Here is a 23,778-nt window from a genome sequence, read left to right on the forward strand (position 1 = left end):
TTTGAAGGGTGTATCAAAAATGGAGGGGCTTCCAGGGTAACTCAGCTGGTAAAGAATCCACCTTCAAGGCAGGAGACCTTGGTTCAATTCCTCGGTCAGGAGGTTCCCCTGGAGAAGGGATAGGTTACCCACTCTAGTATTCTTGGGCTTTCCTTGGTGGCTCAGATGGTAAAGAATCTGCCTGCAATGTGGGAGACCTGGGTTCGATCTCTGGGTGAGGAAGATCCCCTGGAGGAGGGCATGGCTATCTGCTCCAGTATTCTTGCCTGGAGAATCCCCATGGACAGAGGAGCCTGGCGGACTACAGTCCACAGGATCACAAAGAGTCGGACATGACTGAGCTATGCAGGAAAAATGGAAGCAATCAAAATAGCTGTGGTATGAACTGTGTTGGTATCCTGTAGATGTTAAAGGGATTTACTTTTTAAGTAGCTTAAAATACAAAGGTTTTTAAAAATGTAAAGCATTTGGAGAGCAGGTTTCATCATATGCCACAAAAGCAAAGACGTTTAAAAGAAATAAATCAGGTGGAAATATTTAATCAACCGTCTAATCACTTCCATATTTGGATAAGGAAGTGTGAATTACCTTTCAGAGGAATAATGATCAACTATTGATGCATGAAGCAAGCATGTGAATTCTCTAACAACAACAGAAGCAATTAGAGATCTCCCAAATCAGAAATCTGTTTGTGCATTTCCTTCCATCTTTTTCCCGTCTTCCCACTCACAGCCTCTGCTGGCTCCTAAGCTCCTGACACTGCTGAATGTTTCACAGAAGTAGGAAAATGCTGATGGACAGAGTGAAGAAATGGGTCTGTGGGGTGATGGATGGACCTTCCAACTTCAGTTTTACTTGTTCCCCAGCCCTTTTCTTCAAAAAGTGAGTACAGTTAATTATATACCTACCTACTTTGGGGACCCATAGCAAGAGACAGGATGAGTGAAATGGCCATGTTCAGCGGGGTGTCAAGTTAGCCAAGAGGGCTTCTCAACACTTATGGCCAACTGCACCAACAGCCCAGACCAGAAGGTGCTGTAACAGGGTGGCTACTCGGGAGAATGAGATGGATAAAAACACGGATCGTACTTGACGATCAAGACAGTCCTGAACACTCATGCGTGAGAGGAGGTAAGTGGTGAGGACAGAGAGAGAAGAAGACAATCCTTCTTGAGGAAACAAAACCAAACGGACTACAATACTCAGATTATAAACCTAAGAAAGCGACAGCACTGTTCAGCAACCGCAGCACACACTGCCGTCTCTCCACACCCTCCCTGCTGACCCCACACGCAACCGTAACTGCCTGGGATGATTGCAAGCAACTTCATTCCCTGTTTGCAGGGTGGCTCTCCTTTGGTCCTTCCAGATTATTGCTGCCTTCTGGGGTGACCTCCTGGGCTCTAGACTTAGCAAGGACAAGTGAAGTCGCTCAGTCGTGTCCAACTCTTTGCGACCCCATGGACAGTAGCTTACCAGGCTCCTCCGTCCATGGGATTTTCCAGGCAAGGGTACTGGAGTGGGCTGCCATTTCCTTCTCCAGAGGATCTTCCTGACCCAGGGATCGAACCCGAGTCTCCCACATTGCAGGCAGATGCTTTACCGTCTGAGCCACCAGGGAAGCTATTGTCAAGGACAGGCCCTAAGTAAATAATTGAGGAAAATAATTAAGATCTATGTTATTGAAGTGCTGCCTCATCCTTGTACGTGATGCTGTTACTGAAGACAACACTTTTTGGCGGGGTGAGGCTGATGAGGAGGAGAAGGGCAGAGGGAACCAGAGGGGTAAACTTTCTCTTAGGCTGATCAGTTACAACAGAGACGCTGCACCAGGGCCTAAGCCTTCTCAGATGTCAGCTGACTTAGAAACAGTGCTGTGGTGTAGATTCTATTATTACCTCCATTCACAGAGGAGAAAACAACTCAAACCCAGTGATCCATCTCGGGAGTCTGGTACTAAGCCTGCATCACACTACATTTCCAAGCTGTGTGTATTAGTTGCTCTGCTGCTGCTAAGTTGCTTCAGTCGTGTCTGACTCTGTGAGACCCCATAGACGGCAGCCCACCAGGCTCCCCCGTCCCTGGGATTCTCCAGGCAAGAACATTGGAGTGGGTTGCCATTTCCTTCTCCAATGCATGAAAGTAAAAAATGAAAGTGAAGTCGCTCAGTCGTGTCCAACTCTTAGCAACCCCATGGACCGCAGCCCACCAGGCTCCTCTGTCCATGGGATTTTCCAGGCAAGAGTACTGGAGTGGGGTGCCATTGCCTTCTCCAGTCACGTCCAACTCTTTGTGACCCCAAAGACGGTAGCCCGCCAAGCTCCTCTGTCCATGGGATTCTCCAGGCGAGAATACTGGAGAGGGTTGCCATTCCCTTCTCCCGGGGATCTTCCTGACTCAGGGATCAAACCCTGGTCTCCTGCATTGCAGGCAGATTCTTTACCGTCTGAGCCACCAGGGAAGCCACCTTTCCAAGCTAGGAGCTAAGAAAACTCTGTGCTGCCTTGGGGCATTGAATTGACCAGAAAGAATGGTCAAATGATTACAAGGAATAACAGAAGAAGACACCCACCTATCTAGGAACCCTGAAAAGCTAAACTGAGGACAAATCAATGCAAATTAAAACAAGGTGGTTCCACTGGTAAGATTAAGCTGGTGGGAGTTTAACTTTGTTTAATGACTTTGGAAGACATCCGGCAACACTTAAAGAGGTTCGTATCCTACCTCCCAGCAATTTCACTTCTAAATACACACCCTGAAGAAATGATCACAAATGTGTTCAAGGAGGCAAGTTCAGGGTGAATACCACATCATTTTCCATAACAGCAAAAAAATTGTACCAAATATAGGAGAAGAGATGAATGAGTAATGACACACGTGTGTATGTGTGTGTGATAAAATATATATCATCAAACACAAAAGATTACGTGTTTTATAGAATGTGTATTATAAATATATAAATAACATATATCATAAAATACTGCACTACAAATACCACTAATGATTAGTCCACCTTTATAAACAAGGGAAAACCCACTTAATATTGACAGAAAATGTATGTTTCAGAAGAATGTCTACACATGATACCATGTTATATGTTAAATGTTAAACACATTGTTCTGTTTTGTAGAAACATATGCATACCTGTGTTTTATATTTTTAAAATATATTTTACTGAAGTACCCACACATGTATACATGTAATAAAATGCAAATATGGATGGGAAAGTCAGCTTCAGAAGAGTGGTTCATCCCTTGGGAAGAGGAAACAGCATCAAAACAGAGTGAAAAAGGAGCCTTAATTGTGTCTTTCAGGGTTTATTTCCTAGTAAAAATAGATACAAAGTAAATATGGCTTTTAACACTCCCCCTATCTGGAGAGCAGCTAAAATACTTGTTACATCACTGGCACTGGATTATTTTCCCCTGTACTGTTTTTGTGTAAAATGTTTCATAATTAGAAAAACCATGTTCAAAGGAGGAGAGAAAAACCCTCCCTGGTATGGGCCGCCCGGTCTCAACAGTTGAAGGCCTTCAGAGCCTGATCTTCCCTGAGCAAGAAGGAAGCTGGACCCGCTGTCCACCTGCTCCTCCCTGCCACCGTGCTGGGTGCTGCCTGGTGCTCCCTCAGCTCCTCTCTCACACCCTCCCAGCTCACCCCTGGAAAACCCCACGCCCTCCATGCTTCCAATTACGTGCTGACGATCTATTATCTCCAGCTCTGACCCATTAGTCTAGCTGCCCCAGGGACCGTTTCACACAATGGCCCCAAAGAACCTTCAAAGTCATCACCCCAAACGAGTGCCCTGCCCCCTCCCCTAAGTTCTCGCATCCTCTGGGGTCCAGCCTCATCCTCTGGGGTCCTGCCACATCCTCTGGGGTCCTGCCGCATCCTCTGGGGTCCTGCCTCATCAACATCCTCTGGGGTCCTGCCGCATCCTCTGGGGTCCTGCCTCATCAACATCCTCTGGGGTCCTGCCGCATCCTCTGGGGTCCTGCCTCATCAACATCCTCTGGGGTCCTGCTGCATCCTCTGGGGTCCTGCCACATCCTCTGGGGTCCTGCCTCACCAACATCCTCTGGGGTCCTGCCACATCCTCTGGGGTCCTGCCTCACCAACATCCTCTGGGGTCCAGCCTCATCCTCTGGGGTCCTGCCACATCCTCTGGGGTCCTGCCACATCCTCTGGGGTCCTGCCGCATCCTCTGGGGTCCTGCCTCACCAACATCCTCTGGGGTCCTGCCGCATCCTCTGGGGTCCTGCCTCACCAACATCCTCTGGGGTCCTGCCGCATCCTCTGGGGTCCTGCCTCACCAAAGGTGTGCAGCCCCTGCCCTCCCCACAAGCCAGAGGCCCAGCTGCCCTCACTTCCCTGGTCCCTGCCTTCTGACCCCCATTCTTACTCAAAGCTAATTTAGAAAAAGAGGTGAAATACAGACTCCATCAGGGGAAAATTAGGTGGCCAAAACAGTAACTTACGAAGGGTGATTTAGGGGTCTGAGTCAATGAAAGGAAGACGGCAAACTAACAGCGAACTGCCATCCTGTTATTTCAAAACACGTTTCCTAGTAAACAGTTATGTTTCAAAAAGATAAGCTGTGGTTCCTCTTCTCTTTATCATAGAAATGCAAAATTTTTTCTTCTTAAAAGTAAAGATAATAATTTACACTCATTACATGGCTGTGTATTTACTATTACATCACTGCTACTGCTAAGTCACTTCAGTTGTGGCCGACATTGTGTGACCCCATAGACGGCAGCCCACCAGGCTCCCCGTCCCTGGGATTCTCCAGGCAAGAACACTGGAGTGGGTTGCCATTTCCTTCTCCAATTACATCACTATATCATATCATATTATTTACTTTGCTTACAACGGGCTTCCTAGGCAGAGCTAGTGGTGAAGAATCCACCTGCCAATGAAGGAAATGTAAGAGACACAGTTCAATCCCTGGGTCGAGAAGATCCCCTGGAGGAGGGCATGGCCACCCACTCCAGTATTCTTGCCTGGAGAATCCCATGGACAGAGGAGCCTGGTGGGCTACAGTCCACAGGATCACAAAGAGTCAGACACGACTGATACAGCTATGACAAATATTTGTATAAATGTAAATAAATCATCAACAATAGCAATTAATAAATGACAGGTAAAATCCAAGAGTCTTATATTTCAACCAAAGCTTCAACTAAATTTTTAGTCCAACTGTGTCTTCCTAGCTCATAGCAACTCTTTCAAGTAGAACTGCCTATTAAAGTATCAGGATTTTTAACAACATCAGCACTTTGAATGTCTCACTCCCTGCAGTTAAAAAGCTAGCACCCTTGGGACCAGGAAGAGCAGCATCTTCTGCCCAGCAACACAGAGACTACAGAGAGGCCGGTTTCCTCACTGCTTATCTTAAAAAAAGAAGACAGGCAAGGCGAGATGGTGGAGAAAGACAGGCAACGCGAGATGGTGGAGGTGCTGACATGTTCTTTCTGTTCACCGTTGTCAGTCCCTCCCCCAGTATCTTCAGAGGAGAGCAGAAGGGGAAGGAGGCTTAAGACCTCCTCCTGGGAGACAGAGGGGGCTCCTCTGGGCATGGACAGTTACAAAACCTCAGTCCCCAGAGAACCTGCATTTTCAGGGAAAACGAGATGGTTCTGCTGCACCTGTAAAAGCAGTCCCTTCGCAGAGAGCCTGCCACAGACGACTTGGTTCTTTCTCAGAGGAGTTTGCCATCCTATGGGTTTGGTAGCTGATTTTTGTGGCTCTATTTCTACGTGAGATGATCCTACTGAAAAGAGAGTAGTCTTAAACACAACTCAAACCAAGACACCCGTTAGGACAAGCGTTCTCTGTGAGAGGACGTGATTTCTGTCTTAAAGCTTTTGTTGTCCACAGAGCCAGTGATAATCCAACCCAACCACAGAACTCGCAGAAGCAGCAGACAGAAAGTCACTGCCTGTTTTTGAAATCCAAGAAGCTGAGAGGTCAGTGAGGTGGGTGCAGGGTAAATAGACGGTTTGAATGAGTCCAGTTTCAAGCATCGAATGAAGACATGCTTTATGAGCTGACCTCTGCTTAGCCTCCAACAAGCCCATCTCACAGCCTTAACTGCAGGGATCAAAACCACAGAACCTTAATTGAAGGTCACAGTGCTCAACCCCTTCATTTAATGCATGAGGAAAATGAGGCTCGGATAAATGGATTCACTACAGAGAACCAAATCCTAAAGGAAATCAACCCTAAATTTTCATTGGAAGCACTGAGGCTGAAGCTGAAGCTCCAGTACTTTGGCCACCTGATGAGAACTGACTCATTGGAAAAGACCCTGATGCTGGGAAAGATTGAAGGCAGGAGAGGAAGGGGACAACAGAGAATGAGATGGTTGGATGGCATCACCGACTCGATGGACATGGGTTTGAGCAAACTCTGCGAGATCGTGGACAGGGAGGCCTGGCATGCTGCAGTCCGTGGGGTCACAAAGAGTGGGACACAACTTAGCAACTAAACAACAAGAACAAGAGAGAACGTGATCTGCTCAAGGTCATGTTGCCTGTGCCCTTCCGACCATATCTGGTGGCCCCTCCCTGCTTGGGGGTGGGGGGCGGACCGACGGTGCTGCCATCCGTGGGGGGCACAACCGAGTGCCCTATGCAGGGGCCCAGGGGGCAATGCCTTGCCAGTCGCCCCCCGGTGTCCATCTGGGGTGATCAACCAACCTCTGCTGGCAGCCACCAAGGCTGTGGCCCACTTGGCAGGTGCCAGCCGCTCCCTGAGAAAGCTGGGAAAATCCACCTTCTGAGAACAGTATCAGAGCCTCTCTGGGGTGGCTCAAGCGGAAGGGAGCCTTTGTCCTGCCCTCCTACTGGCTCACCCGCCGCCAGGGTCAGCGCCGCACACTCACCGTGGAACCAGGGGGCGATGCTGTCTGAGTCCGCCAGGTAGCCCGCCCGCAGAGGAAGCTGCTCCTCCTGGAACCAGCGCCTGATGTCCTCCTGGGCTGGGCTGGACGCCGGCCTCCTCACTCTCTGATTCCTGACATTCGTAAAAGGTTTACAAGTTAGAGTCACTGGATTTGAAAATAATGCTTTCAAAACTCATGTGCGCACGCACACACACACACAAATACAACACACGTCTGAAGATCACACGGCTGAGCTTCTGAGGTGGGGCCCTGCACACAGCTGTCACAGGGCTCCTCCAAGGCAGGGAACAGGGTGGGGAATGGATCTGCCCTGCCGGTCCTGTAGACTACTCATGGGTTTGAGTTAACACTACAGTGTTTAACTCATTTTTGATATGAGTGAGAAGCTCCATTAACTCCCAATTAAAAATTGAGAAAACAGCACTAAAAAGTGAAATATTCTGCCCCCACCCCATATTTTCCTGGAGAGCAAGTGCTTGCAAGCAGAAGAACCCAAAGGCCATAGAATAAACTTTCCCAACACTTTCATCATTCAATTTCCTCTTCTTCCTGTTTCCACTAACCTCCCTGACTTGCTTCCTTCTCTGACACACTTTCAAAAGTTCTGCTAAAAGGCAGTCTCAGAAATGGAAGGTAAAAGAAAGAAGAGTGTTTGAAGGTTGGTTAAGAGAAAGATACAGGCAGCAGCATGGTTTTGAAATAAAAATCAGTAGCAGAACTTAAGTTCTGGGGCCCAAGTCAATTTCCATTGTAAAAAGCAACACTGCAGTGTTTTAATAATAAATGTATTTCCAAGTCCCAGGCCCACTAATTCTGAGCAGAATTCAGTGTAAAAACAATGAGTCTAAATGAGCTACTGGATATCATGTAAATTAATTTATGTTCTTTATATGTCTTAATGGTAACACATGCTACCAGGAGTTACATGTGACATACATGTCAGCGTGTACATATACACACGTGATGTACATGCAAGTACACAGGAAGATAGCAGTTTGGAGAAAACAGCCTGTAATACTTGACCTTCTGGGGGAGCGGACACTGCACACACGAGATTACATGCTGATTTCTCCTCCCAGCCTTCAGATTAGGCCCTTTTCTTCAGGAAATCTTCGGTGATCAAGCGGAAACTCCACGGACAGTCCGTGTCTGCCCTTCTCCGGGCCGGCTCCTAGCTGACCTCGGTCATCACTGTTTGAAATCTCAGCCCTGACACCATCCAGTCTGGCCACCTCACAAAAAGCACTTCATGCAAGTGGCTTAAGTTGGAAAAAATGAGCTAACCGAGCTTAAAACATCATCTTAAAACCCTCGTGAAAGGGCACCTTTGTTGCCGTCAGTCGCACGGACTGAGCTCTAAAAACGCCCTGGGTGCAGACATATGGCGGCACGTTCCCACCCTCGGGGGAGCCTGGAGGAGCACCCAGCCCACGGGGACCCGGCCCAACACAGAGACAGGCTCGGGCGCGGGAGGGGCTGGGCAGGAGTTCACGCTCTGCGCCTGGTCACAGCACTGTGGGGTCTTCCTTGTTTTGTTATCCATAAGGAAAAACTCGCTCCCCAAACAGCCACTCTGTAGAGTGGTCATTTCGTGCTGGCTCGCAAGTCCCCAGACGGAACCTTTCTTCTGAGTAAAGAAATAATCACAGAAGAGGAAACGCCCACCCCTGCTTCCTCTGAGGTCATAATTCCTGTTAGGAAAAAACCCTGAAGATAACCACTGACCTCATACAAAGGGAGAGCTTTGTTCTTTATTTTTCCATACTCCTAACAGAGAAGGGTTTTTAGTGTTTATGTCAGAGAGGACAAGGCTTTAGACAGTTGTATTTCATTAAATCGATATGTGATTTCTCTCAGTTATTTTAAATATCATCTGTCTACATACCAAATCATATAATAGCAATAACCGGGAGAAAATAATTTTATAATCAGTTAACATAAGGTCATGTGAATGTATGGCAAAAACCACCACAATACTGTAAAGTAATTAGCCTCTGTTAAAATAAATAAATTAAAACAAAACAAAACAATATAAGGTATGGGAGTTTCTGCTGTGGTACCACTGTTCTAGCCTTGACTAGACAGACATTTGCTGGCAAACTGATGTCTCTGCTTTTGAATATGCTATCTAGGTTGGTCATAGCTTTCCTTCCAAGGAGTAAGCGTCTTTTAATTCCATGGCTGCAGTCACCATCTGCAGTGATTTTGGAACCCAGAAAAATAAACTCTGACACTGTTTCCACTGTTTCCCCATCTATTTCCCATGAAGAGATGGAACCGGATGCCATGATCTTCATTTTCTGAATGTTGAGCTTTAAGCCAACTTTTTCACTCTCCACTTTCACCTTCATCAAGAGGCTTTTTAGTTCCTCTTCACTTTCTTAACTTTTCGTTAAGGAGCTTCCAAAACAAATTGTTCTGCCTAATACCCCCAAAGCTAAGGTAATCATCATCATCAAATAAAGTCTGCATTTAAAAAAAGAAACATTTCCAAATTCTCAACCTATGAGCTTAGCTGTATATCCCAGAATGAGTGTGTGTGTGTTCAGTCGTGTCCGACTCTTTGGGACCCAATGGACTGTAGCCCTCCAGGCTCCTCTGTCCATGGAATGTTCCAGACAAGAACACTGGAGTGGGTTGCCATTTCCTACTCCAGGGGATCTTCCTGACCCAGGGATTGAACCTGCGTCTCTTGCATCTCCTGCACTGGCAGGTAGGTTCTTTACCCGCAGAGCCACCAGGAAAGGCTGCCCCAGAATGAGAACCGTCATCAAATCTTTCATCCTGATCTGTGGAAAATGGAGTTCTGCTGGTGACGTGAAGGCCAGCAAGCCCGGGGTTCCCACTGGGACGACTCCTCAACCGTCCCCCTCCCCTTACTGGCTGTCACCAGAGAGGGGCTGGGCTGGGGGCATGCGAAGTCACTAACCTGTCTAGGTATCTTCACGAAGTTACTGGGCATGTTAGTGGTACCCACAGTGGGGATTTTACAGGCGAGGAGGGATGAAGGCCTGCCCAGGTGTCTTAGCATCGTAGGCTGGGAGGTGGGGCTGGACTGAATGGCACGGGCAGCCTCTGTCCCCGAAGCGGCCACGCAACTTACCCTCAATTACTTACACTTAGAGCCGCCCGCCCAGCTTCTCACCTGAGAGGTGTGTGTGGCTGTCCTGCTGGGCTCAGGAAATGAGGCTTGGGGGGGAGCGGGGGCCTCTTGGGTTTCTGGGGGCCGCCCGGGGGGCCCTGCTGCCCCTTGCCGCTCCTCCCCCGCTGCGACAGCCGCTTGTAGTCCTCCCGGGCCTGCTTGGCCAGGGAGCGCCGCTTCTCATCAGCGGCTTTGGATTTTCGCACTAGGAGAGACAGCGGGGTTCGAGTCAGCCCACGGAGACAGTGAGCAGAGTCAGCAGAGTCAGCGCGGCAGACGGCAGACGGGGAGCAGAGTCGGGGGGGCAGGGACGGGGGAGGGAAGGGGAGCCCCGTGCCCGAGAACTTCCTGCAGCAGCCAAGGCGGAGAGGAATCTCAGCCCGAGCGAGGGTCCGGTCAGCAGGGTCTCAGGATAATACGAGGTGAAGCCGCAGTCTCATCCTTGAGCCCAGAGACCGCCCCTCCCCAGACCATCAGGGGCTCTTCAGTGGCTTGTGGCCGAGGACGGGCTGGGTGGGCAGAGAGGCCACGCTCAGAGTCTGCGTGGCTGAACCACGAGTGATTCGGCCTCCCAGACGGAAGAAGGAAATGATTCTTACACGGCCAGTCACAGCCTCGGTGGGTGCATGAAAGCAACCCCAAAACAGCCTCTTACGATTGCACTGTAACACAGAAGGGCTTTGGCAGTTTTTATTTCAGCAACTGAGCATCATGGACTTGACGCAGGATGTAAGAATAAGCCTTATGGGTATTTATCTGTATTTCAGGCATTATTGGTCAGAATCTGTTATGTCTGACTTCAAAGAAATGCCTAAAATCTTCCATTACACTAAGATTTCACTGCATAGAAGTGATGGGATCTGGTGAACATTTTCATTTCACAAAAACTGTCATTTTAATGGTGTTCGTTGTAAAGGAATTCCCAACATTCTGCGGACATGCCCGTCCCTGGCTCCTCCCACTGCCTCAAGGGATGACCGGGCAGTTAGGGCTTCCTAGTCCAGGTCAGATGGAAGCCCTAACCCTGCTTCACACCCGAATCCTCCCAGCATCAGCCTCGCTCACCCTCTGCTCTGCTTCATCGGCACTGGCCTCTCCCTAGGAGGACCCTCTCTGGGCAATGCTAACTCAGAATGAAGCAGGGTTCAGCCACAGGTGTGGCAAGGATGTGACAAGCCTGCCTGTCATCCCTGTGTCTTCTGATTACAAAGTTTAGATGTGCTCACTGTTGAAAGCTGAGAAAAATACACAAAAACAAGAAGTCCAACAAGTAACTTTGAATCCTGCCTCTGCAAGAAAACTAATGTTAATATGTTAACCTTCCACGCCTTTTCCCTCATACACTTAGACATTTTAAAACAGGGGTGCTTTTCATACTATTTTTATAATCATTTTTCTTCTTCAAGTTAAACAGATATAAATATATTCCAAGGACATTAAACGCTCTTCCAAAACATTTTTCATAGCTAAATACCATTCCATCATTTAGATACATCATAATGTTGCTGGTGCAAAGATGAGCTGAGAACCTTGCTGCAATTCAAAAGGTGGCCCGTAGCCTTTGAGTAATAATTTAGTGTTAAAAATATCTCTGGACAACCATTCTAAGTGTTTCCCAGGTCGTCATATTATTAAGTGAACAAGCTGCTTTCGTGTCACTGTTACAGAGGCCTCTGGGTACTTACAAGAAGCCTGCCACTCCGAATCTTCTTTCCAGTTTTTATAAATCTCCTTGGTTCTCTCTTCATCTATTTGTTTTATTTCTTCATCTTGTGTTTTCTTCACTGACACTTTCTTCTGTTTAAAAAACAAAACCAAACACTAGTGAGGAACTCCGGCAGTTTCCGGCAATGAGGCAGGTGCTACGTACGGAGTGGGCACAGAAACGAGCATATGGACGAACGGAAGAGAACGGAAAGCCCAAAATGAAAGCACACGCTTACATGATTGACGGAATGCAGGAAAAGCAGTTCTAAGAGGGAAGTTCATAGAAATACAGGCCTTCCTCAAGAAACGAGAAAAAAATCTCAAACAGCCCAACTTACCACCTAAAGAATTAGAAAAAGGACAAACAAAATCCAAAGTCAACAAAAAGAAGGAAATAATAAAGATCAGAGAGAAGATAAATAGAGTTCAAAAACAATAGAACAGATCAATAAAACTAACAACTTTTTTTTTAAAGATACACAAATTTAACGAACCTCTAGCCAGGCTCAAAAGAAGACAGAGAGACAGAACTCAAGAAAACAAAATTAGAAATGAGAAGATAACAACTGATACCACAGAAATATAAAAAATCATAAGAGAACACTATGAACAATTTGCCAACCAGGTGGACAACCAGAGGAAATGGACACATTTCTGGAAGAATACAGTCCACTAAAGCTGAGTCAGGAAGAAATAGTGGATTTGAATAGACCAGTTACTAGAAGTGAAATAGAATTTCTAATAATAATAAAAAAAAAAACCTGCTTGCAAACAAAAGTCCAGGACCAGATGGCTTCACTGGGGAATCCTACCACAAACACAAAGAAGATTTCATACCAATCCTTCTCAAACTCTTCCGAAAGACTGAAGAGAAGGAGACACTCCCAAAGTCATTCTATGAAGCCAACATCACCCTGACACCAAACCAGGCAAAGACACTACAAAAAAAAAAAGAAAGAAATTTACAGGCCAATATGTCTGAATAATACAGATGCGAAACTCCTCAACAAAATATTTGTAAACTGAATCCAAAAACACATAAAAAGGATCCTATACCGTGATCAAGTTGGATTCATTTCACGGTCACAAGAATGACTCTACACACCCAAATCAGTCAATGAGGTGCACGACATCAGCAAAAGACAAGACAAAAACCACAAGGTTATCTCCATAGATGCAGAGAAAGAATGTGAAACAGACAGACTCTCATCAGTATGTGTTTAGAGGGAACATATCTCAACATAATGAAGGCCATTTACAACAAACCCGCAGCCAAACATCATCGTCAATGGTGAAAAGCTGAAAACTTCCCACAGGAACAAGGCAAAGATGCCCACTCTTGCCACTTCTATTCAACGCAGTATTGGAATTCATAACTATAACAATCAGACAAGAAAAAGAAGTAAAAGACAAAGAAAAAATTGGAAGGGAAGAGGTGAAACTGCCACTATTTGCAGATGACAGGAAACTCTATATAGAGAACCCAAAAGTCTCCAGCAGTGGCCACAGGACTGGAAAAGGTCAGTTTTCATTCCAATCCCAAAGAAAGACAATGCCAAAGAATGCTCAAACTACCGCACAACTGCACTCATCTCACACGCTAGTAAAGTAATGCTCCAAATTCTTCAAGCCAGGCTTCAGCAATACGTGAACCGTGATGTCCAGATGTTCAAGCTGGTTTTATAAAAGGCAGAGGAACCAGAGATCAAATTGACAACATCCACTGGATCATCGAAAAAGCAAGAGAGTTCCAGAAAAACATCTATTTCTGCTTTATTGACGATGCCAAAGCCTTTGACTGTGTGCATCACAATAAACTGTGGAAAATTCTGAAAGAGATGGGAATACCAGACCACCTGACCTGCCTCTTCAGAAACCTATATGCAGGTCAGGAAGCAACAGTTAGAACTGGACATGGAACAACAGACTGGTTCCAAATAGGAAAAGGAGTACGTCAAGGGTGTATATTGTCACCCTGCTTATTTAACTTCTATGCAGAGTACATCATGAGAAACGCTGGGCTGGAAGAAGCACAAGCTGGAATCAAGACTGCAGGGAGAAATATCAATAACCTCAGATATGCAGATGACACCACCCTTAGGGCAGAAAGTGAAGAGGAACTAAAAAGCCTCTTGATGAAAGTGAAAGAGAGTGAAAAAGTTGGCTTAAAGCTCAACATTCAGAAAACGAAGATCATGGCATCTGGTCCCATAACTTCATGGGAAATAGATGCAGAAACAGTGGAAACAGTGTCAGACTTTAATTTTGGGGGGCTCCCAAATCACTGCAGATGGTGACTGCATCCATGGAATTAAAAGACGCTTACTCCTTGGAAGGAAAGTTATGACCAACCTGGACAGCATATTGAAAAGCAGAGACATTACTTTGCCAAGGAAGGTCCATCTAGTCAAGGCTATGGTTTTTCCAGTGGTCATGTATGGATGTGAGAGTTGGACTGTGAAGAAAGCTGAGTGCTGAAGAATTGATGCTTTTGAACTGTGGTGTTGGAGAAGACTCTTGAGAGTCCCTTGGACTGCAAGGAGATCCACCCAGTCCATCCTGAAGGAGATCAGCCCTGGGATTTCTTTGGAAGGAATGATGCTGAAGCTGAAACTCCAATACCTTGGCCACCTCATGAGACGAGTTGACTCATTGGAAAAGACTCTGATGCTGGGAGGGATTGAGGGCAGGAGGAGAAGGGGACGACAGAGGATGAGATGGCTGGATGGCATCACTGACTCGATGGACATGAGTTTGGGTGAACTCCGGGAGTTGGTGATGGACAAGGAGGCCTGGTGTGCTGCGATTCATGGGGTCGCAAAGAGTCGGACACAACTGAACGACTGAACTGACTGACTGACCACCATGACATTTTAAAAATTGTGGTAAAATGTACATAATATTAAGTTTACCATCACCATTTTAACGTTTACCATTCTGAAGCATTAAGTGCATTCAAGGGAATTTGTTTTTAACCAGAGAGAAATCTAACACACCAAATCACTTAAAAATCCCTTTGTTTATTTGAGGACAGCCTTCTGAGTGCTCATGAGAAAACTGAACTTACAACTCGGTGCACACAGCAAGACACAGCCTGTCAGCTGAGTCATGAGAGAAACTGAGCATCAGGGAGGACTGGCCGTGCTCTGCTCTGCACCGCAAAAATGATGGCTTTTCTCTTTTGTGTTTTCCTATAGAAAAATAGACTCTCTTGTGGTTAAATGATTTCACCACAAGTAAAATACACGCTATGAAATTGGTTTCAATCACCATTAAATCTCGGTTAACACAGAAGATGGTGATAATTCAGAAATTGCACTTCACCTCAGATGTAGCGAAACTTTTGTGGTTTGCTTGTTTTCACTTTTTTCTTCTTATACTCTTTTCCTGCCTAGAGCTAAGCCCCTTTCTTTAGTCAATATTACAAAAACCAAAGAAGAGCTTTTGGTGTTTGGAATGACTATTAAAATTTGCCATCGCCTTAATGAAGCTGTTGGCAAGCCTGAAATCAGTCCCAAGTGCAGGTCCCAATTTCTAAGCTCAAACAGGAAAAACTTCCAAGTCGAGCTTTGTTTGTCTGACACCTGCCTTTTAAAAACTGATTTTAAATAACTGGGAAAAAATATAACTACAATACTAAACTACAGTATGATGCATATTGTTGCTTAGGAAAAGCAAGAAGTTTGCAAAGTGGGTCTCCTTAAGGAAATATATTAAGTAAATAGTAACTTGGGCAGTGCTTAGTTGCTGGGGGCTACCCCAGTGTCTGAGAGCGCTGTGTTTAGTAAATCGCATTCCTTTTTTATCCGCAGCATCAATGCGTATGGGCACAGGGAGGAAGGAGACAGAATCAGCGGGTTTCACAGAGCGACAGCAGGTGAGACCTGACCTCGGCCGCTGTGTTCATTCAACCCAGCTACAACACTCAAGAGCTTGTCCTGAGTTTCCCTAAGGATTCCTCCAGAAAAATGTACTTTTAGAAAAGGCTTTACAAGTTGATCTTTACTTCCTCTATTTAGAAAACCCTCATTTCCTCTTTAGAAGCGGAAACGTCTGTCTGTCCACTGAAGACAAGGAACCTTCTATCTGCCGAAGCCCACAGGTCCAGGATGAAGGCCGGGAAGTGGAGGGGCAGCGGGGCTGAGGCTGGACACTGGTCCAGATGTCCAGGGGCCACGGCGCAGAGCTGGAGACGGGCAGGGGCGCTGTCAAAGGTCCCCAACACAAAGCCGCTCATTGCAGGCTGACGCAGACAGTCCCATCGGCTCCCTCCCCGGCACCTCGCTCCAGCTCATCCACCCATTTCTCTGTCTTTCCTCCACCGCATCGTCCGACAGTTCTCGCCTCTGTGCTTGCCTATGTGCGGTTCCCTCTGCCTGGAATGGGCTTCCCCAGCCAGCCCCACGGCCCCAGCCTCGGTCTCCAGGCCTCTGCTCCAATACCCACTTCGCAGAGCAGCCTTCTCTGGCCTGTCCTCAGGTCCCTTATCCTGCGTTATTTTCCTCCAGAGCTCCTAGGACCTGACTTCACATGTCAGCTTTATCATCTGTCTCCTTATCAGAAACAGCTGCTTTCTGAGGGCAGGATGTGAGCTGTTTTGTTCAGCAGAGGCCAGCACTCAGGAGGACCTCAACACAGGGGTCTGAATGAACAGGGCAGACCTTCTGACCTTTCTTTCCCGCCTGCCCGCGTGTAAAATGACATCATACTCAGGGCAGCGTCCCTGGAAAGTTCCTTTAGCGACTGTGGCTGCTGTTTTTGGAAAGAGGCATCTATTAAGCAGCAGCTGCACAGCAGGCCCACAGCTCCAAGGGTGCCCGTGACTCCAGTCTGCGACGTGCGTGCTCGTGGGTCACGCTCGGCCCCGCAGAGGAGAACGGGCCTGGGTCACACTGTCCATGGGAACCGGGCCGGGCCACCCTCACCGCAGCCTCCATTCCCGCCACCCCACCATGGCCAGATCCTCCTTTTCACAGCCTCATCTCTTACTCCACTTTTTCCAATCTTCCGTGGGTTCCCAGTCTCTGCCTCAGTTATCCTGAGAGCATCTCTGGGACCAAGACAGCAGAACAAGGGGGCCAGGAGACCCCCGTCCACACAGACCCAGACAGCGGAGTGCCTGGAGGTCCCGTGAGCACTGTGGACACAGTGACACAAGAGGTCACTCGGCGCAAATGGACTGGCTTGAGAGGGGGTGGACGCTGGGGAACCTGATCTGAATCCACCATTCGGCCAAGTTTCATGCTTCCTTTATCTCTGAAATCAGCCTCCCCAGCACTGGCCACCACCCACTCCCACTGCGTCAGGTCTTCAGGGAGGGGTCCAGCTGATACGCCCTGGCACCTGCTCTTTCCGTGATACTCAAGACTCTCCCACTCCGGATCAGCAGGCAAAGATGAACAGCTGTGTTCACGAGCTTCTCAAGACTTAATTTCACTTCTGCATGAGGCTAATAAACCAATTTGTGAAACGTCAGCAGAACTGGCTCTGCCCTTCGCCCCTGAGATGGAAGGGGAGTCTGTTACCTGGTGAAATCCGAATTCCTTTATTCGACTGACAGAATCTGCCAACATTTGGTGAATATTTCTTGAGGAGCTGGAGGACAGCTAAAAATCAAACGAAACACATTTTTATGCCATTTAGAGCTGCAATGCAATTTCAGAAGATCATCTGCTAATGCTTCCCTTGTGTCAATGTTCCCAAACACTGTGCCCCCGCCCCACCGCTGGACCCACGCATTTCCCAGCAACAGGTGAGCTCCTGACTCCATGAAACTCCATAGGAAACCCCGGCGTCTGCACTCAGTAGGGTTAGCGGTGAGTTACTGCTCAGAAGCTGAGGGCTGGTGGTTTGCTCGTGTCTTGCTCCCGGCTGGCCCCAGGACCCCTGGGATTACTGTAATAAGACATCAACACTACTCCTTAATCTCAATTCTTTCTCTCTCAGTCCCTGATCAGCCTCCCCGTGTGTTTTAGGTCAGACCAGAGAAACACCTTAGTCGTGACCACCACACTGCGCTCGCCTCTCTCCCCATCTAGGGCTGGGACACGTTATTCTTTGTCCCTTAGAAGTGCTCCTTCAACGGCGCTAACTGCCTCGCATACACACACAACTGTGTGTTCTCACCACTTGCTTTTTAAAAAACCACCATCTGAATTTCGTCTGTCATCATCATGTTCCCCTTATCACTAGCAACATGCTCATGGCTTCTGCACTTGTCAGATATTACAGCGTTATCAGGATTCTTAAAATAACTCAAATCTAAGCATAGAGGCAGGAACCAGTTTCCAGGACTCTGTGCTGGACCTCTGGTGACCGTCAGTGCCACCTACTGGTGCCGCTCACAACTGACAGTTCTTTCCTTGTCCGAAGGGTTCAGTTCAGTTCAGTTCAGTTCAGTCGCTCAGTTGTGTCCGACTCTTTGTGACCCCATGAATTGCAGCACGCCCGGCCTCCCTGTCCATCACCAACTCCCGGAGTTCACTGAGACTCACGTCCATCGAGTCAGTGATGCCATCCAGCCATCTCATCCTCTGTTGTCCCCTTCTCCCCCTGCCCTCAATCCCTCCCAGCATCAGGGTCTTTTCCAATGAGTCAACTCGTCTCATGAGGTGGCCAAAGTATTGGAGTTTCAGCTTTAGCATCATTCCTTCCAAAGAAATCCCAGGGCTGATCTCCTTCAGAATGGACTGGTTGGATCTCCTTGCTGTCCAAGGGACTCTCAAGAGTCTGAAGGGTTAGGTTTTCTTTTTAGTACCTCAGAGCTCACAAGTTGGATCTTGAGTAGACAGGATTTAGCATAAATAATTGATGAATTTAGCAACCACTCCAGCGATCGGCTGCTGCTGCTAAGTCGCTTCAGTCGTGTCTGACTCTCTGCAACCCCAGAGACGGCAGCCCACCAGGCTCCCCGTCCCTGGGATTCTCCAGGCAAGAGCACTGGAGTGGGTTGCCATTTCCTTCTCCAGTGCATGAAAGTGAAAAGTGAAAGTGAAGTCGCTCAGTCGTGTCCGACTCCTAGCGACCCCATGGACTGCAGCCTACCAGGCTCCTCTATCCACGGGATTTTCCAGGCAAGAGTACTGGAGTGGGGTGCCATCGCCTTCGGCACTTCTGTTTAAATCCTTCCACGTGTCTAGAACATACTGTCAACTCTAAAACTGTTCACACATGCTAAGAACCACGTTTATAAAAATCCTCATTGTAAAGGTGAGCCAAGATTTGCTCTTATTCCAAAGCGTTAAAATAATGTAAAGAAGTTACTCCAGTCTTGCGTAGAGCACGTTCATTCAGATACACGTCCGTGCTTCCAGATTCACAAAACACATCATGTAGAATGGAATAGACTGGAGGGAGTGTGAGGCAAGAGATCTCCTTTACTGAAAAACAGCCAGATTCAGAGCTCAAAAGCAACGATTCACGGCGCTGGTAGCAGAGGGAGGCGAGCTAAGGACGGCGCTCTGAGCACCCCCAACCTGAGGGTGAAGCGGCGTCCTGGAGAGGAACGAAGCCTCTCCGAAGGTTCCACGTGATGCTGTGTTCCAGGGAGCAGACTGTTGTCAGTCCAGTTTGTGGGGCTTCCCAGGTGGTGCTAGTGATAAAGAACCTGCCTACCAATGGGGGAGATGTAAGAGACCCGGGTTCGATCCCTGGGTCGGGAAGATCCCCTGCTGGAGGGCATGGCAACCCACTCCAGTGTTCTGGCCCCAAGAATCCCATGGACAGCGGAGCCTGGCAGGCTGCAGTCCCTGGGTTCACAGACAGTCAGACACGACTGAAGCGACTTAACACGCACGCACACACACATTCCAATTTGTAACACAAGAAAGGCTGGGAAACCAGCTACCTCCCAACATAGATTTTGCTTACAAAGAACTTTCAAATCAATACATCCTTTGACCTTCTTAACACCATAAGGCTGTCAAAGCAAGTGTCATCCCTTTACCACAAAGGTAAGGCCACCTGATCACAGATAGGAAAGCAGGGACTGACACCCACATCCTCTCAGCCTGCTTCTTCCATGGGGCATCCCAGAGAACACCCGTCTGCTCTCACACACAGAAGCCTGGACTGTCCCCTCCCATCCTCGGCATCGCAGAGACTTCCGCAGCTGCTGAAACTCTACCAGCAGAATGAAAGCAATTGTGTCTGCTTCTTATTTGCTTTATTTAAAACCAAAAACTGTCACGCAATATTTATGCAAAAGTTCCAGAAAATAAGGAGAAAGCTTGGGAGCCAATGACCTCAGGAGACAGCTGACTTTCTGCAGACACCAAGTCAGAATGGTCCACTCCAATCAGTGCGGACCAAGGCCTGGGAGTAGAGCCCCTCCACACTGACCAACGGGCTTTATAAATACATATAAATTCATTAAAATCGGAAGTATGGCCACTCAAATCTACATAAGCAATGTGGTAACAAAAGACTCTGCCAGCAACATCACTATTACATGGTTACAAACTGTATCTCCTCCAGAGACTGTATGTCACACGAAGATTATTCTAATTATATTCCCTTTTTAAACTGGTTTGAAAAGTGGTTCCTTCCGGCTTCTAACCAAATATTTACTCTGTTTGAAAGTAGGATTATGCAATCAAACAAATGTCAAGAGACTTTCATTCCCAATAAACCAAAAAGCTCTAAAAGACAGAACATTTTCAGCACTGGCTTTTTTATGGTGAAGAAGGAAATGATGAATCCAGGAGTTAAAATCAAGAGTTTACGTTTGAAAACAAACCGCTGGGTTAAGTATTCGCTCCTCCTGTCCGTACACCTCTTAAATCCACGGTGTTCCTTCATAGACTGATGGTTAGCATAATAACCTCTGTGAGGGCAAAGACCACGTCGGCTTAATTAATTCACTGATGTCTGGAGTCTCAGCAAAGGGAACAGTGACTGGGCACATAGTAGGGCCTCAATAAATACCTGGTGAATGAGTGGACACACTATAAACTCACCAGCACTTTCTAAATCATGAGGAGATACTCTGTGTAGTTTCTTCTTAGTCTTACTTGCTGAGGCTGTGCTGGGTCTCTCTTGCCAAGTCCAGCTTTCCTAGTTGCAGTGAGCAGGGGCCCCTCTCGAGTTTCGGTGTGTAGGCTTCTCATTGCAGAGATTTCTCTTGGGCTTCCCTCATAGCTCAGCTGGTAAAGAATCTACCTGCAGTGCAGGAGACCTGGCTTCAATCCCTGGGTCAGGAAGATCCCCTGGAGAAGGACATGGCAACCCACTCCAGTTTTCTTGCCTGGAGAATCCCATGGACAGACGGCACGTGGAATCTTCCCAGACCTGGGATCGAACCCCTGGTCCTCTGCATTGGCAGGCAGATTCTTAACCACTGGACCACCAGGGAAGTCCCAGTCTAGTTTTAATACTAATAAGAAAGACTGAATTCAAATCCTCCAAAAAAAATCGATGGCTTGTCTCCCCACTTTGCTAACCAGGTCACTGGAATAATCAGATTCCTATTTCTATGCCCAGCCATTTTAAGTAAAAAGAGAATTTCCCAGTGATGACTCTAACAGGAAGCTTTTGAGCGTACTGCGGGTTTAACTTTTTTTTTTCTTTCTAAAACAGTGAGAGAGGCAGAATAATAAAACTGCGCTTTGACAAAGGATAATAATACAGAGAAAGTGGAGGTACATTCATAACGCCAACTAGACTAAGAAGAGGAAAAAGGGACAGTCAATTTTACTGCTGAAAATACAGTGTAGTCCCAGTGGAGAGATTTCACTGAGACATGAATTAGGACAACGGAGACCCTAGAGAATCTTTTCCCCATTCCTCCAACATTGTTTCTAGCAAAATCTATACATGGAGACTCCTGGAGAGCCTGATTTGAAAATACAGTGGTTTTGATGTGTAATTTTATGGCACCTCTTTAAATAATGCATTGTCTTTTCTGGCCAAGTCGCCTCACTCATGTCCGACTCTGTGTAACCCTACGGACTGTGGCTGGCCAGGCTCCTCGGTCCGTGGGGATTCTCCAGGCAAGAATACTGGAGTGGGTTGTCATGCCTTCCTCCAGAGGATCTTCCCGACCCAGGGACTGAACCCGAGTCTCTTGTGTCTCCTGCATTGACAGGCGGATTCTCTACCACGAGCGCCACTTGGGAAGCCCACCGTCTTTAGTGTCTGAGTTTATTTTGAGCAGAGCTAAGCATGGTACAGTCATGCCGCATGAAGGGCTGCCCACCAGCATCACATCTCACCCACAACTCCTCCAAGCAACGTGCAGACAGCAGGACTGGAAAGTAATATCCTTGGAAACATAATTGTCAGAGATAGTCAGGGTTGTAGGGCAACGAGCTTCAGCTATGAAAGCGTCTCAGAGGCCCCGTTTACATTTAAATATATTACCATGAATATTTATATATTTAGTATATATAATATAAACATAACATACATAAGGATAGTAACAAAGAATTGTTAAGAAAGTAGTCAGAGCCTTCAAAACATGGTTCATTTGGGAAGTCTTGACATAAAATAAAATAGGAACGCACCAATAAACAATAATAGAAACTTGGGGCTTTCCTGGTGGCTAGTGGTAAAGAATCTGCCTGCCAACGCAGGAGACACGGGTTTGATCCCTGATCCAGGAAGATCCCATGTGCCCCGGAGCAACTAAGTCCATGAGCCATAATTATTGAGCTTGTGCTTAGAGCCTGGGAGCCACAACTCCTGAGCCCGAGCACAGCAAGCAGAGAAAAGCTCGAGCAGCGATCAGGACTCAGCACAGCCAAAAATAAACAAGTAAAATGATTTTTTAAAAATAATAATAATAGACAGTAGCAGTTCTGTCATATATCATACTTTACGAATCACCTCTCTATGTTATTTCATCTGATTCTCACATCCAACCCAGTGATTTGTAGCTACTTCACCTCCACTTTTCAGAACAGGACACTGAGCCCCAGAAAGGTCCTCTGACTTGGGGTCTGCATCTTTCTCCCCAACACACGCTCTCCCACCGAGGCAGATAAACGAATTGATGCCGGCATCACCGGCACAGCCCAGCGTGAAGCTGTGTCACCAGTTTCATAATGTACAACTCTCAACACCAGAACTGTTCTCGTTTGTAATTCACTTTATATTAAGTTCTTTATGTAACATACTTCTTCTAAAACTCCAACAGCTTAAATGAGCTTTTGGGGCTTCTCTGATGGCTCAGATGGTAAAAAATTTGCCTGCAAAGCAAGAGATCTGGGTTCGATCCCTGGGTCAGGAAGATCCCCTGGAGAAGGGAATTGCCATTCCCCACCCACTCCAGTATTCTTGCCTGGAAAATCCCAAGGATAAAGAGCTTGGCTGGCTACAGTCCAGGGGTTGCAAAGAGTTGGACATGACTTGGCAACTAACATTTTCACTTTCTACTTTGAAGGGCTTAGGATTCTGTGAGTATAGCTTATACAAAATTTTATTCTACAAACTACCACGAAGTTCTATTACACTTACACGAAATCAGCTTGGGAAACTGTGTAACTGATTATGGCTCCACTCTTGAGTTAATAAAATGGTCCCAGTTAATTCCTCAACTGTTTTTACTTGGAATACTCAATACTTTCTCACAAAAAAATAATACTGAAATGCTTCCTTCGTGTAGACTAGGAGGGAACAGACATCAGGGACATAGTTAGTGGTTTGGAATTTTATCTGTTTTGTTCACATCCAACTCAACCCTCAAAATTCCATGTGCATTTCAGGAATACATGTCCCCTCCTGTTTGCAGTGGTTTCCTCACTACTAGTCCCTCTGGGGGACTGGGAACACATCTGTCTGCAGACAAGAGCCAGCTGTCCCGCAAGGGCTCCACCAAGCCCTGGCACAGGGCACCTACCCCTCGGTGGAGGCGGGCTCTCCACCTGCATACTACCTGCCAAGGTTAAGCCACCAAGGGACCTACGCTAATACTACTTTTCATTCTTCTTTTATAATTTTATTTATTTCTGGCTGTGCTGGGTCTTCGTGGCCGCACAAGCTTTTCTCTAGTTGCGGCGAGTGGGGGCTACTCTCCAGGTGCAGT

General features: G+C 47.1%; 1 protein-coding gene across 2 annotated transcripts in view; it reads right to left on the reverse strand.

The window, feature by feature from the left end:
* SH2D4A (SH2 domain containing 4A) overlaps window positions 1–23,778 on the reverse strand; it is a 65,390-nt gene that overhangs the window by 13,743 nt on the left and 27,869 nt on the right. For both annotated transcript variants that reach the window (XR_011564448.1, XM_070781521.1), the window contains 4 exons: window positions 17,282–17,362; window positions 11,735–11,846; window positions 10,053–10,254; window positions 6,887–7,017 (listed from right to left, as the gene is read on the reverse strand). Coding sequence is in view for 1 of the 2 variants with exons in the window: in XM_070781521.1 (XP_070637622.1) it covers window positions 6,887–7,017; window positions 10,053–10,254; window positions 11,735–11,846; window positions 17,282–17,362 (526 nt within the window). In the remaining variant the exon portion in view is untranslated. The remainder of the gene's footprint in view (window positions 1–6,886; window positions 7,018–10,052; window positions 10,255–11,734; window positions 11,847–17,281; window positions 17,363–23,778) is intronic.

Source organism: Bos indicus, chromosome 27 (genome assembly GCF_029378745.1).
Source record: "Bos indicus isolate NIAB-ARS_2022 breed Sahiwal x Tharparkar chromosome 27, NIAB-ARS_B.indTharparkar_mat_pri_1.0, whole genome shotgun sequence".
Taxonomy (NCBI): domain Eukaryota; kingdom Metazoa; phylum Chordata; class Mammalia; order Artiodactyla; family Bovidae; genus Bos; species Bos indicus.